The 13215-nt window shown below is 37.2% G+C and overlaps 1 protein-coding gene across 2 annotated transcripts in view; it reads left to right on the top strand.

Annotated features, from left to right (window-relative positions):
• The first annotated feature begins 6371 nt into the window (after positions 1-6371).
• The window catches only part of LOC134817705 (calmodulin-A-like), a 10997-nt gene continuing 4153 nt past the window's right edge, over positions 6372-13215 (top strand). The window contains exon 1 of one of the 2 annotated variants that reach the window (XM_063826942.1): positions 6372-6571. In XM_063826942.1, the coding sequence (XP_063683012.1) occupies positions 6434-6571 (138 nt within the window). In that variant the 5' untranslated portion in view covers positions 6372-6433. Of the gene's footprint in view, positions 6572-8421; positions 8556-13215 lie in introns of those variants that run through there. The other variant, XM_063826943.1, reaches the window with a different exon arrangement.

Genomic DNA, 13215 nt, shown 5'->3' with positions numbered 1-13215 from the left:
TTTATAACTTACTAAGACGCACGCTGAGTTGGACTCGTAGCGACAGTCTAATACTAATAGTAATATTTGAAACAAATATTTTATACGAGTATCACCTTATTACCCGTTAAGAAAAAGCGACGCTCATAATCATATTGGGATAGGCCCGCGCGCCTGGTAACCGTGTGTGCAGTATATATATATAGCACTGAGCTAGCTGAGCACGCTCCCGCCTTGAGAAGTATTGTCTATTTGCTATTAGTATTGACGATACCGCGAGTATAGTATAGACGTATAGTATAGACGAGTTCATCACGTAATAGAGAGATAAATATAGAGATAGAAATATAAAGATAGGGATAAAGATAGAGATTCATTTTACAAACATTACACATGTAGTAGGACGCTAGGTGGAGCATGTGTGTCTGGTGTCACGAACTTTAGATACACATGCGCTTCGTAGGTAGTCGGAAGTGTATGTGTTGCTACACGTTGTATACCATTACCTCTCTCGTGCACGCGAAGCGTGTACTCCGGCCGCGGCCGGATCAAAAGGGGTTTGCAGCGTGTTAACGCATTTACGTGTGTTATAAACGCAGGTGTGTTACTAATTTTTGGCAAACATGCGTTTCCATAGTGCTACGAACAACTGTCTCCAAATTCTCTTCACAACATTTCGAACCAAGTTGGTACTTGGAACTGCACTTACGGTTTCACTTTACTTGGGGACCCCAGGCTGATAGTGTTCATAAACACATAAATATAACTATAAGCTGCGGCGAAATGACAAACTGAGCCCGCTGCCCGGCCCAGTAAGTGTATAAACAATAAAGAGCAGAGCAGAGCGAATTTCCGTTTGAACTGTATTTATTTATTTATTACTATTAGTATGGTATTTATTAATATTATGGTCAATTTTTGTATTGAAGTGGCTTCAACTTTTTGTTTTTTCTGTCCAATATTTCTTTTTGAAGTTTCACCACTTTCTATTCACTATTGGCATTGCGGTGTGATCAGTTCATTCTTCAAGTTCGACTGGTCATAAACAACTACTGAATTACTGATCCGTGTAAATCGGCCCGGTCCTCGATTGACCCGTTGACTGAGCACCTCTTTCTTAGCTTTATTTTTGTTAAAAATGTTGACAATGAGATTATGTTTTTTACATTACAAATGATCCACGAGTAGTCAGTAGCTGCGATGGCGCTGATAAGCAGTGAACTGATAAGATACGAGTGAAATTACAACATAACTGAAATAAATTTTTCAAGTATAAAGTAACACCAGATACTATACCGAGATAAGCCCAGAGGACCGACTGTTTCTGCTCATAACAACAATATATTAACATACATTACCTACTTTACAGCACGATAATCTGTAATTGACGTCTAATGGAAGTAATTAAATGATAAATGCACGTGCTAAGCCTAAAGGTTGTCTACTCCTGTACTACTGATATTAGTCATTATATTAGTTAGAACCAAAATTGATACATCTTAATTAAGTTAACAATAAGTTAATGGAAGCTTTGTCTACGTTCTCTAGTTCTACAGGTTATGTTGCTATGTCAGTTGCTAAGTGTGTTGCTATGTGTGTTGCTATGTCAGTGTACATCAAACAAATAAAAACGTCGACTCTTCTGATCGTTGGACTCGTTTTTCAGAGAAGACAAAATGTAATATTATTTTATGAAAACTTTAAAATAACTTACATTTTTGATTATTCGCCAAAAATTATATTTCGCCAAAAACTAATTATGCACTTATGACTTATGAAAGGGCCATGTGCAATGTCGAGTAAACCAGTGATTAACTATTATTCGCACTACAAACTAACATTATAGTTATTTACGTCTTCAGTTTACAAATCAGTGAAACACAAACATACTATGCGGGGGGACTACAGACCCCCTCAAAGTCCTTTACAACGTTACTGCCATGGGTTACATAGCACTGAAAGTGAAAATCAATATCATCAGAAATTCAAATTCAAAGCAATGCCGTCATAGTATTACAAAGCCCCAAAACGCAACAATGCTTCAAACTCTATTATAACATGAGCATGCAAATAACATAAATCATCTAAAAACTGAAAAGGGTAAAATAAAATAAGAATATAAACTATGTCAACTAAATAGTACTAATACAACAACTCATCTATACTATAGACTGATCGTTACACGTCTATTACTGCAGTGGTTCGAGAACAGCAACGGATCAGACAGTGACTCAGAAAACGTTAGTTTCGCCTCTTGCTTATCACTTGATCTAGACGGCTATGCAGGAAAGAAGAGACTGGCGAAGAAGGAATACGATTTGTCATCCGAGGAGGTAAAGATTCTTAATCAAAATGTAAGTTTTGATAATTCTTCTTTTTGTGTTCGCATAAGTGTGATCAATCTCCAAAGTGAAACGGAAACGGCGGGGGCTGCCGGCAGGGTTCAAGAATTTCGAGGTCAAAGAATAACGATCTGCCTACAAAAGGTTATCTTTATTCGATGAAATCAAGATAATCAAATAAATTGCCAACATGATTGAGTGCAATTGAATTACAAAGGTGGTGAATAAACACTAACAGTGAATTAGAATATGAGCTTGGAGCTGATGACCCAAATCAAATTGTTCTCGCTTGTTTATATTTGCTTTTCCGTTACTGTTCAACTTCACGTATGACTATGTGGTATGTGGGTTTTTCCACAATGACAATTCGTTTCATCGTTACTTTCCGATTTCAATTATGAATGACATCCGATATTTTATATACGTGTTCTCTTCGACTTTCTATTGTTGCTTTCTATTCATTGGTTCACTAGACATTTGACAGGGAGTGGCTTGTAGAGAAACATAAGAACACTTGCACACTGTTAGTCTCAAGTATCGTCGTCGTATACATTTATAACTTATAACTTTGTCATACGTCATGACGTATGGAAAATCGTACGTCGCATGACGTACGTATGACAACTAACTTATAATAATCTTAATTAATTAAAGTCACTAATTGTGATGATCATTTGAAAGGATCTTCAAAACTAAGACATCTCTGCACATTTTGCAATTGTTTCTCGCATAGTCATATGCTCCTAGTCCTATTATAATAGCTCACAGTCATATGAAATGAAATCCGTTACCTGCAACACCCATCTCATTGATATGTTTTATTATTATATTGTCGTTCCATTCGATCGCTGGAGTTGAAGTAAAACACCAAATACTTTTACAATTTGTGGAGACTAATGCTACATGGTTAACATATTCTGTGATTAACGATGGTCGGTTTTAACTGATTTGGGATTTTAAAACCGTTTTAAAATTTGTTATTCAAGTATGTAATATCAAAATCAAACTTTAAAATCCTGAGAAGGTAGCACCTTCCCTGTTACCTGGGAATCCCAGGCTATAATGTTCATAAACATATAGAATAGAGATTCGGCAGAGTGACAGGCTGAGCGCCGCCCAGTAACTTCCCTGGAAATTTGTAATATTCAGTATCGAAGTGAAACGTTAAAACAGCGTACAACTACAACTTACAAGCTGCCGTAATCCTCAAAAATGTCATATCCAGCAGCGATTAGGCCATTACTCGGCGGCGCTCAGCCTGTCATTCTGCCCAATCTATATTATATGAACATTATAGCCTGGGATCCCCAGTACAGGTTAATTATGACAATGAGATGGACTCAAATTTTGAGTTCTCAAATTCCCGGATACGTTAGTATTTTTTCTCTCGTTTGTGATTTGAGAGGCCACTGTGATCGACGTCTATCTGTGATTTTTTCGTAATTCATTTAAAATCAAATGTAGAACTATAATAGATTCCATTGTGATTGACCTACGTTTCGACCACTAGCCTTTGGGAAACCTCACTTCTGCTCTGATTTAGAAGGTTCCATCCTACTTTACTTCACACGCTAAGTAGATGATATGAACAAATACTTAGTATCTTCAATCTTGAATCATGTGAACACTGTAGCTTATTTTCAGTTCCTGATATTTTAATTGCGATTGTTTATATTTTATTTTTACAACCCGTCCGATCAAAACTCGGTCAAATAGAACACGATTAAGTTAAAGTAAGATAAGATTGCAAAAAAGCATATACTTACCAACCCATAGTTATTAGTTAACCTTAATAAATATACCGGAAGTCAATACTCACAACAGACAAACCCAGTGTCTAGTATAATAGCCAGAACTCACAAATTAGCATATTGTGGTAGGTTTACAGCTGACTGGCATGCAGTCATGCACCCACGTGCCACACTGGAGAGAGAGAGAGAGAGAGTCAAAACTTTGCTTTTATCCGCAATCCGGGGTCGTTGATCCGATAGACTGCTTGGGCCGTGAAAACATTACGCACAATTAAGAAAAATCAGAGAGAGATATTTTTTTTCTCAGAGAGAGAGAGACGTTACTTATTAGTACGTGATTTTATCTATTTAGTAATGGAGGGTCATAGAGTTTATATTACGGAAACCGTTAAAATAACCACTGGTTGTGTCGTATTATATACTGTAGAGCTGGTAGAAAATATTCCTAGGTCTGCGGTTGCGACTTGTGTATATTTTCCGGGGAGAAATATTATTGTTTCTTGTGAATGTACGTGATTTTTCTTAATTGTGCGTAATGTTTTCACGGCCCAAGCAGTCTATCGGATCAACGACCCCGGATTGCGGATAAAAGCAAAGTTTTGACTCAGTGCGTACGTACGTGAGGTATGTATTATCTCACGAGGAAATGTTATCCCAGATTATGACTTCAGCTAACACTGTGTATGAAGTAGCCTAATGTTAGCCTAGCAGCCGCAGTACGCTGGCACATTTTGTATACCGTATGCTTATATGTGCGTGCTTATTTAGATTTACCTCATTTCGTCATTGTTAATTGAAATTAGGCTCCCTTTAATGAAGATTTTGAAGCTACAGCGGACAATGACAAATTAAGAGATCTCCTTTAACAACATAAACTTAATTGGACAAATTAATTTTCGAAGGCTCTGAGATTTTGTTACAATTAGGGCAGAAAGGTATGGTAGGATGCCCACAACAGGTCACAGTATGTTACTGCACTTAAATACTTAGCATTCCAAGCAGATGACTCTTTTGCTTCTACGTCTAGCAGCTAGGTAGGTGCTGTTAACATTATCATCTTGTGGTTCTTAAATTTCTCTTATTTTCTCTTGTCTCTGGTATAATATTTGGCTGGTTATATTTGATAAAAGGTAGCAAGATAACGGGAATGTATTTTGTTTCCAGAGTCCTCGTAGTACAGAAACTGACACGAGAATCTCCAAAAATAAGGAGATCCTGACAGTAAATGTCCAGACATCAAAATAGACTGAGTTGACATCATAGTGTATTTCGTTCCATGACTGCAATGATTTCTCAACGGTGGCCTTTAACTATGTTTATCTTTGAAAATTAATACGTGTAGCTCTGGTAATGTTGTTGAAGAGGAGTGAGGACCTCAATTTATCAATAATCGAAAACAATTAGTTATGGATCGAGGATCAGCGCGGTCTTCTATGTTAGAAATTACGATGTAATTGGCATACTATTTCTTAGGTCTTTTGTTATACTGGAAATCAGGAAATGTTATTATTCGAAAGTCATATTTAAGCTAGATACATGCACTGAATGATTCAGTGAATCTTTAGGCAGAATTATGAGGTCCGAGCTTTAGAGTTCTTAAGTTTTTACCGGGTTTTAGTAGGTTTTAAAACGTGTTATATTATTATAATGTTGTTTTATCTTTTTTGTAAATGGGTCATTAGAACCGCCACCACGGCCAACAAAAAGAATTCAATATTTTTAAAAATCTGTAAACCTTGGTGTCCATTTCGGATTTAGAAAGCACGCCGCATTGTGCTATAAATCCTTAGCTTCCATACTAATTATAAATAGTGATTTCATGTTCTTTAAGTTTCAAACTGCCGTACCAAGTGTTCCATAATTCATTTTAAATCTCGAGACCATTGGTCTAAGAAGGTGTGAAGTTCTTTGAACGACTGTTCTTTTTGTAACTTTAGACTTCGAATGGGACATATAAATTATCGTATCCGTCCAGACTATGACACAATATAACATTTGTTTAGTGACTGAGGAGATATTATTCATCTTATCCTATTCCAATTACGAACTTCCTCGGCAGCTAGCTCACTAACTGTTCTTATGCTCATAGTTGCAACTTTTTAAAAGGACAGCAATCCGTTTATACTATCGTTTTGAATCAAGTTTGATGTTTCGATTTTTGATTTAATTGAGAATCAAAGAAAATTCCTGAAACTAACCTTCTGTTCTTTTGAGTATAGTACTCATACTGTATGTAATCAATTACTACTTGCATGCACTTATCGGTTCCACCCCCCTAACATCATCCCGATATTCATAAAGCAGATGCTAACAAAGGACCTACGAGTTCCTTTAAAGGGATGCTATTAGACAACAGACGATATGAATAAGAAAAAAGAGAGACAAGAGATGGCGCTCATGTACACGCTTATCAGTAATGAAGAGGACGCTAAGAAACTGCCGAAACCGGCTAAATCTAGCTATGATAGCGACATAATGCACAACCTTACTGACATGCAGGTAACTCACCAATCACCACCACCTTTCTTTGCAGATTTAGCTTACAGTTTGTAGGTACTAAGTTTAACATAAACAATATTTCATTGTTAATAATAATAGGTAATTGTAAAATATAATTGGCCGGTATCTTACTTATAATTCAAAAGATTATCTTTGTATGTCTGTATGTCTGTGCAACCACCCACGTCAAATTACGTAAAAAGCAAAAGGTTGCATAGTAACCATGGTAACGAGGATTGTTACACGCACGTGCACGTGCAAAGATTTGCGAGCGCTATTTTGATCGGTTTTGTAGTAATTATGTTGTGTTTAACGTGTTAAGAGGGGGGGGGGGGGGCCAATGGGTATTTTTTGGCCCAATTTAGCCAAATACCCTGAACATGCCCAAAACCCAGGTTTAAGGTGCTTTACTTGTAGCTAGTGGTCTCCTGAACTCGTATATGAAATTTCATTAAGATTGGACAAAAAATGACTGAGTTATGAGCCAAAAATCATATGCCCATATTTGGGCATACGCACCAAATTTGGTAGATTTCGTCCCATAAATTAGCCAACTATCAATATTTTTGAATGAAACTTACTTTATATGAAAGGTAAGCCTAAACTACATATTCTCTGTAAGTTATAGCTTTATATCTGTTTAAATGTGGATACTAAGGAAGCCGATTTTTGATTTAAAAATTGGCGGCCAAATTCCAAAATTTGCCAGGCAAAATTCAGACGATAAGCGTACTTATAGCTGACAAGGTCTGAAGTGAATTTTGAGCACGAGGTCTGAGCTAACAAGCATATACCGTACGTGCGTTCACCAAATTGGGTTCAATTATCGGTCAATCCTTACTTGGTCTGGTTTATTAATAGTTAATGATTTTGTGACTGGTTCTAATGACATGGATTAGTTTTTAGAAACACGATATATTCACTGAAATGAAAAATATATTCAAACTGCAGTTAAATTCACGGACGCTCCTGCCTTAATTCCACGTCAACTGAATAGTATCCTGTTATATTGGAACGTGATTCAGGGAAAATGTAGCTAAATTGGTAAAAATAATCACACTTATGCACTTTCAAGTATGACGTCATTGCTACTAGGAAGTATGCACTACAAGGGTTTTAAGGCTTACACCCCGGGCCCCGGCGTTATGTTCCCCAGTCTCGCGCTGTTCAGTTAGATAACAACATCATATCAAGGTATCAGAATGCGTGGCACTGTCAACTGTGTACTGGCCAGTACCACCGTGTACCAAGCTATAATACATGGCACCGTGTACTAAAAGTAAACAGTATAGTACACTAATTTAATTTTATACATATTGACTGAAAGTCTGAAATGTGTGTACTTGGAATCATAAGGTTAGACTTTAAGATGCTGAAGTGGAGGCAGAGAGGCTTATATAGTTATAACATGAGGCACTGACATGGGTTTCGGTCACCACCGCTATACTTTAGATACTCTTGGACGCATATTTTAGACCCGTTTTAAAAGATTCTATCAGTATCAGGTCCACTTGTTAAGCCTCCTGTACAGAAATACTGAATATTAAGCGCAGTTTGAAGTTTTCAAATCTGTGAGGAAATCACAATACGGAAAAGAGAATTCCTGAGCACTCTTTTTTCCGCACAGCTGCGTACAATTCTGAAATATAAAGGAATCTCATCAAAGACACTGTCAACAGTTCGGGATGGAAAATGAGGCGGACTTTTAAAAAAGCTGTGTTGAACGCGTCGTCACCTCAGCTTTAAATACAATGATACACAGCTCTTTCGAAAATCTCAGCTGTGGCCATTTCTGATACCCGTAGCTCGTTGTTTTAAACCAATTTTCGTTAGTTTGAACATGATACCTGGATATGCGTGCTCTTGTTAAAATTTAGTGAGAGGATGTGAGGTACTCGGAAAACCACGTGCAAGCTCCGACTCATCTTAAGGAGGGATGAGAGGAGGAGGATCCAACAATGAGAACAAAATCTCTGATTTTCAAGTGAGTGAAAATAAAAATATGGCAATAAAAATATAAATGAAAATAATTTAAAGGAGGAGAGCTAAGGTGTTGTCCGGTGATTTTGGGCTTGATAATGGTTTGTAACCGGCTGTGAAATGTTCAGTAGTTTGTGTCACAAATACCTGTTTGATGTTTATGAGGGGGATGCAACCACTATTCTGAATTCTGACTTTATTTTTTGTACGACCATTTGTCAATTTTTCTTTAATTCTAACGAACTCTAAATTTGTCCTTGATGTTCTAACGAACATTAAATTTCATAATTTAGTTCTAACGAACTTAAAATTTTATTATTTATCTCTAACTAGCTTATTTTAATTCCTAAGTTTTAACTGCTAACGAACTTTAAATTTTATTTTTTAGTCCTGTCGAACTAAACATCTATTCTTTATTCATTAAGTTCTCACGAACTTTTAATACTTTTAACTCACGAATAACATTATCGACCATTCGCAAGACACGACCGCGTTGGATAATGTTACTAAATTTTAACATTGGGATACCAAAGAATGAAATCTGAAAGGTATAATTGACCGATAAAACAATTCTTTTCAAGATCACTAGATTTTCCCGAATCCACTGATCGTCAGCGTTAAAACTGTCAGGATATCAACCTTTAAAAAAGATCGCGAAAGTTGTGCTTGTTGGATCTGTTAACAGAGCAACCACATCGTAATCTCATTAATGTTTGTGGAGTACCCCGTCACGCAAAATAATAAAAGAGAATAGTTTTGCCGTGATTTTACATGTTTTCATTGGGCACGTGTTGGAACAGTGTCGCAGATTAGCAGATTAGCCAGGTAATGTTCCAGAGTCGCGCTATATTAGCTCCATCAAATTAGACAGAACCAAGGTTTGTATGTTGATAGTGTTACCATGGCAATGTAAGGTAAATTATCAGCTGTAACTAGGTGAGGTTGATCATGGTGATCAGGTACAAGCAAGACAATGTTCGTGTACTTGATAATTATTCGTGCTTATTTTGCTCCGTCATTATCAAGGGTTTAACCCACGGAAGACGTGTCTACTGATAAATTTCACATTTTTATATTCCAAATCTCATCTGGATTCTGATCACGTGATAAGCTTGTTAAATAACGTTAAGACAATATTTCTTCTATCTGTGTATAAAGCAGGCAGGATGCAGATACATCTTATTCTTACCACAACTATAATTGACGACATATTCGCCATCTAGATACGTTAAAACTTAAACGTAATGATTATCAGCTGCATAACTGGCGGGCGAAATTGCACCGCAATTGCAAAGATATGCACACTATGATCAATGATTGCACAGAAAATGCTCGAATTTAACTCATTTGGACATTTGTACTTTCGTTTTGTTGAAGGGCTGTCGGGATCGTGCTTTATTGTTTATACAGCCCTAGTATTCAGTTGTTAATTGTTAAGTGAACCATATTCCTACTCAGTACTGATATGATATGAGGGTGGTAGCATTCGCCGGTTAGGTATTCTCAAACTGGTACGCCTGACTTATGTCACCAACCAAGCCTTGAGCTGCAAGTTATCAGTTAACAAATGCGCGTATTCACCCCCATATTCATTATTCACTACTAGTACTAAACGTGGTTTTAAACATGCGTTTAGGTTCGCTTACAACAGTTTAAATTTTTGAGAGCAATTGCTTATGTAAGCCACATTATAGGGAAATGGATGGAAGTGCTTTAACCAGGTGCAGCCAGTCCACACCATGGCTCCATAATATGAAGGATTTGTTTTAATTCTAAATGAAAAGCTCGGATAGGTCGCCATTACTTGAAATATTGCAATTATTGTATTCAGTAGAGGAATTATATATATTTTTTGTTGATATAGAGCAGCTTGCCACTTAGGTCCAGGATCATTATAAAACATAACGCCGGACTTCTAAGCAGTGTGCTTGGTTGTAGGACAGAGAAATTATAACTACTAAATAAGTTAGTAGTTAATAGACAGAGGAATCATAACTACTAAATATTAAGATATTAATATTACTAAATATTAAGATACAGGATACTGGATAGCAGCTACGACAATAAATATAATCGTTTCTACTCTTCTACGTAATGTAAACAGTAAAGCACTCCTAAGAAACGATTAGAGTTATTAGTTAGCGCACTGTTAGGCTCATAAGACGTTGCTACAGCACACGGTACCCATATAACTTTGTCATTTAGTAGTCGCCATTTTACAATTTTCTGATATACAAGTAGAAAGATGTTGATTAATTCCCTAAGAATCAACCGGACGAGGCAAACAGTTTGGCAACATCTTTAATTCTTTTTCTAGTGTACAGTGTAACGATTTTGTTTCCTGACTTGACTGTAAAATCAGCTCAACAAATGTGACAAGTTGTTGACCGAGTGACCGAGGCTGAAAGATGCAGATGGACAGAGTGGCATCCCTAGAAAACCCTGAATCATCGAGGTCAATGAGGAAATACCCCCTACATCGGTCGTCAACCTCCGGCCCCCTAATTGTGTCTTCTGCTCGAGAAGAGCCACTGGAATTGTCTTTGATTAGAGCTTCCCCTAGTAGACCTAAGACCGGAAAAACTTTAGACTCCAGAATGAAAGAACCATTGAAAGCAAAGCTGAAGCTATGTGAAAGTAGCTTCCCCTTCATGGATAGCTCAAGTGTAAATAGCTTTGAAGAAGCAGATGTTGAACTATCCTTACCGGAGGTACATCAAACACGTTATAATTGTAAAACATAATATTTTTAAACGTGTTATTTCATATTTTCAAACGTGTTCTTTTCAAAGTTAATGTTGGGGAGCCCCCAATGTTATCAAACGTATTATTTTCAAACGTTTTTTCAAATCACCCCGAACCAAGCCTGGTTACTGGTTAGCAGTCGCTCACAATCACGTCGATAGTAACGATGGTAACGTATAATATAAACATAGAGCTATCCCAAAACCTTATAAATCTACTTATTTACAGGAAATTAAACTCACATAACTGTCACGTTCCACACAAAACCATTTAAGGGGCCAGTAAAATAAAATATATCGGTCTATCTTACCAGAACGTGTTGTCACACTAGATATGCCGAATAGGTAACAGTTCATTATAAAAATCTAGGTAAACTATAGGTAAAAATATAATATTAATCATAAGCTAAAATGTACTAATCTTTGTATTCTAAATGGGGAAAAAGAAGAAACATTGTCAGTCAGTCGAGAAAATTGTCAGTCAGGCTATATGGCAGCTTTGTAGATGTTGTGACTATGCTAGTAGTGGTCCCAGGCTTGCGACTGGAATTGCGGTGTTAAATCGATTTAATGGTAGTACTAACGATCCACCTCCCACTTGTTGTTTGGTACTTAGCATTAATAGTGTTAGCTGTAGCCATTTATAGCAAGAATCTTAAAACTAAAGGGGATGACAAGGAAAAGAGGAAGGAAAAAGAATAACGGGACAAACAATTAATTAAAGTATTTATAGGAGTATTAGATATTGTAATTACAAGCTTCAATAATAAATCACTGACTAAAACTTCTAATTAAAATGACACTTGGTACGCTCGCATATATTACAAATTATATTACACTTTACAGATATCACGTCATGTTTTCAAGGAAGCATGCACCCTGCCCCATTTCAAGTACATAATGCGATTATAATGTACCAGTCACGTGTCGGTCAGGTGTCAGAGCGGAGACATGGCACCATGTTCACACCAAAAGGGAACATTCGCTATTGTTCGACGTGTGGTGTTGTTACATTTCTTATTTTAAAGACCGGTGGTTATTAGACCACAGCAGTCAGCACGTGTTATAGAGTGAGAATATTAGCAGTAGACAGCTCGCATGTTGTGAGGAATGCAATGTCAGGGGAGTTTCGGCGATGCTCATCACAAGGACTTAGAGGACTTAGAGGACTTAGAGGACTTAGAGGACTTAGAGGTCGTAGAGGATGAGTTCTGGGATGATGAGGTAAACCTAAAATACTAGCAGATTAAAGACCAGAACCACTTAAGACCAGAGGAGAGGGAGAGGGGGAGGAGTAAAAATAATTTTTCTAGTTATAACATAATATGTAAATAAATATGCTGGAGATGAACAAGTAGGAAAAAACTGCATAAAAATCTGACCTTGCGTTACAGAAGGGCAGCCGTCACTCACCAAACCATGGTGTAAATGGTAGTGGCTTTCATTAGAGCTGCGAAAATAACACGAGTGTATATGCATGGGGTTGCGTCCCGACTATACTGCAGGGAAATCTGTACCGAAAGGACCGTGGCCGCACCGCAAAAGAAAAGTAGATCGGCCCCTCGTTCCTAATCCTAGCTTGCTAGGTTCGCCATTGTTGTTGTTGTTGTGTTGCGTTGCTGAGGAATTGCGCGCCAAAGTTTGAGGTTTACCCGAATTGTAATTACATGTAAAACTTTAACTTAACTCAAAAAAGTGAAACCTTATCTTATGGAAAAGACTGGCCACTCCCAAGACCTGACACTTGGCACAGGTGTTCCTTGGTCGGTCACCTACACTGCCGATTTCTCAGAAAAGGAAGTAAGTTCAATTTTTCGAAATATGGCAAAATTGGTATCAAAATTTTCATAAGAAAATTCTCTACAACATGAGCTACATATTAATGTATGGAAACGTTGTTGCATGCAATTCTCAACGAAG

The sequence above is a fragment of the Bolinopsis microptera genome, chromosome 7 (genome assembly GCF_026151205.1).
Source record: "Bolinopsis microptera isolate Bmic1 chromosome 7, MBARI_Bmic_1.0, whole genome shotgun sequence".
NCBI lineage: Eukaryota > Metazoa > Ctenophora > Tentaculata > Lobata > Bolinopsidae > Bolinopsis > Bolinopsis microptera.
This window is presented reverse-complemented; position numbering and strand designations above follow the sequence as displayed.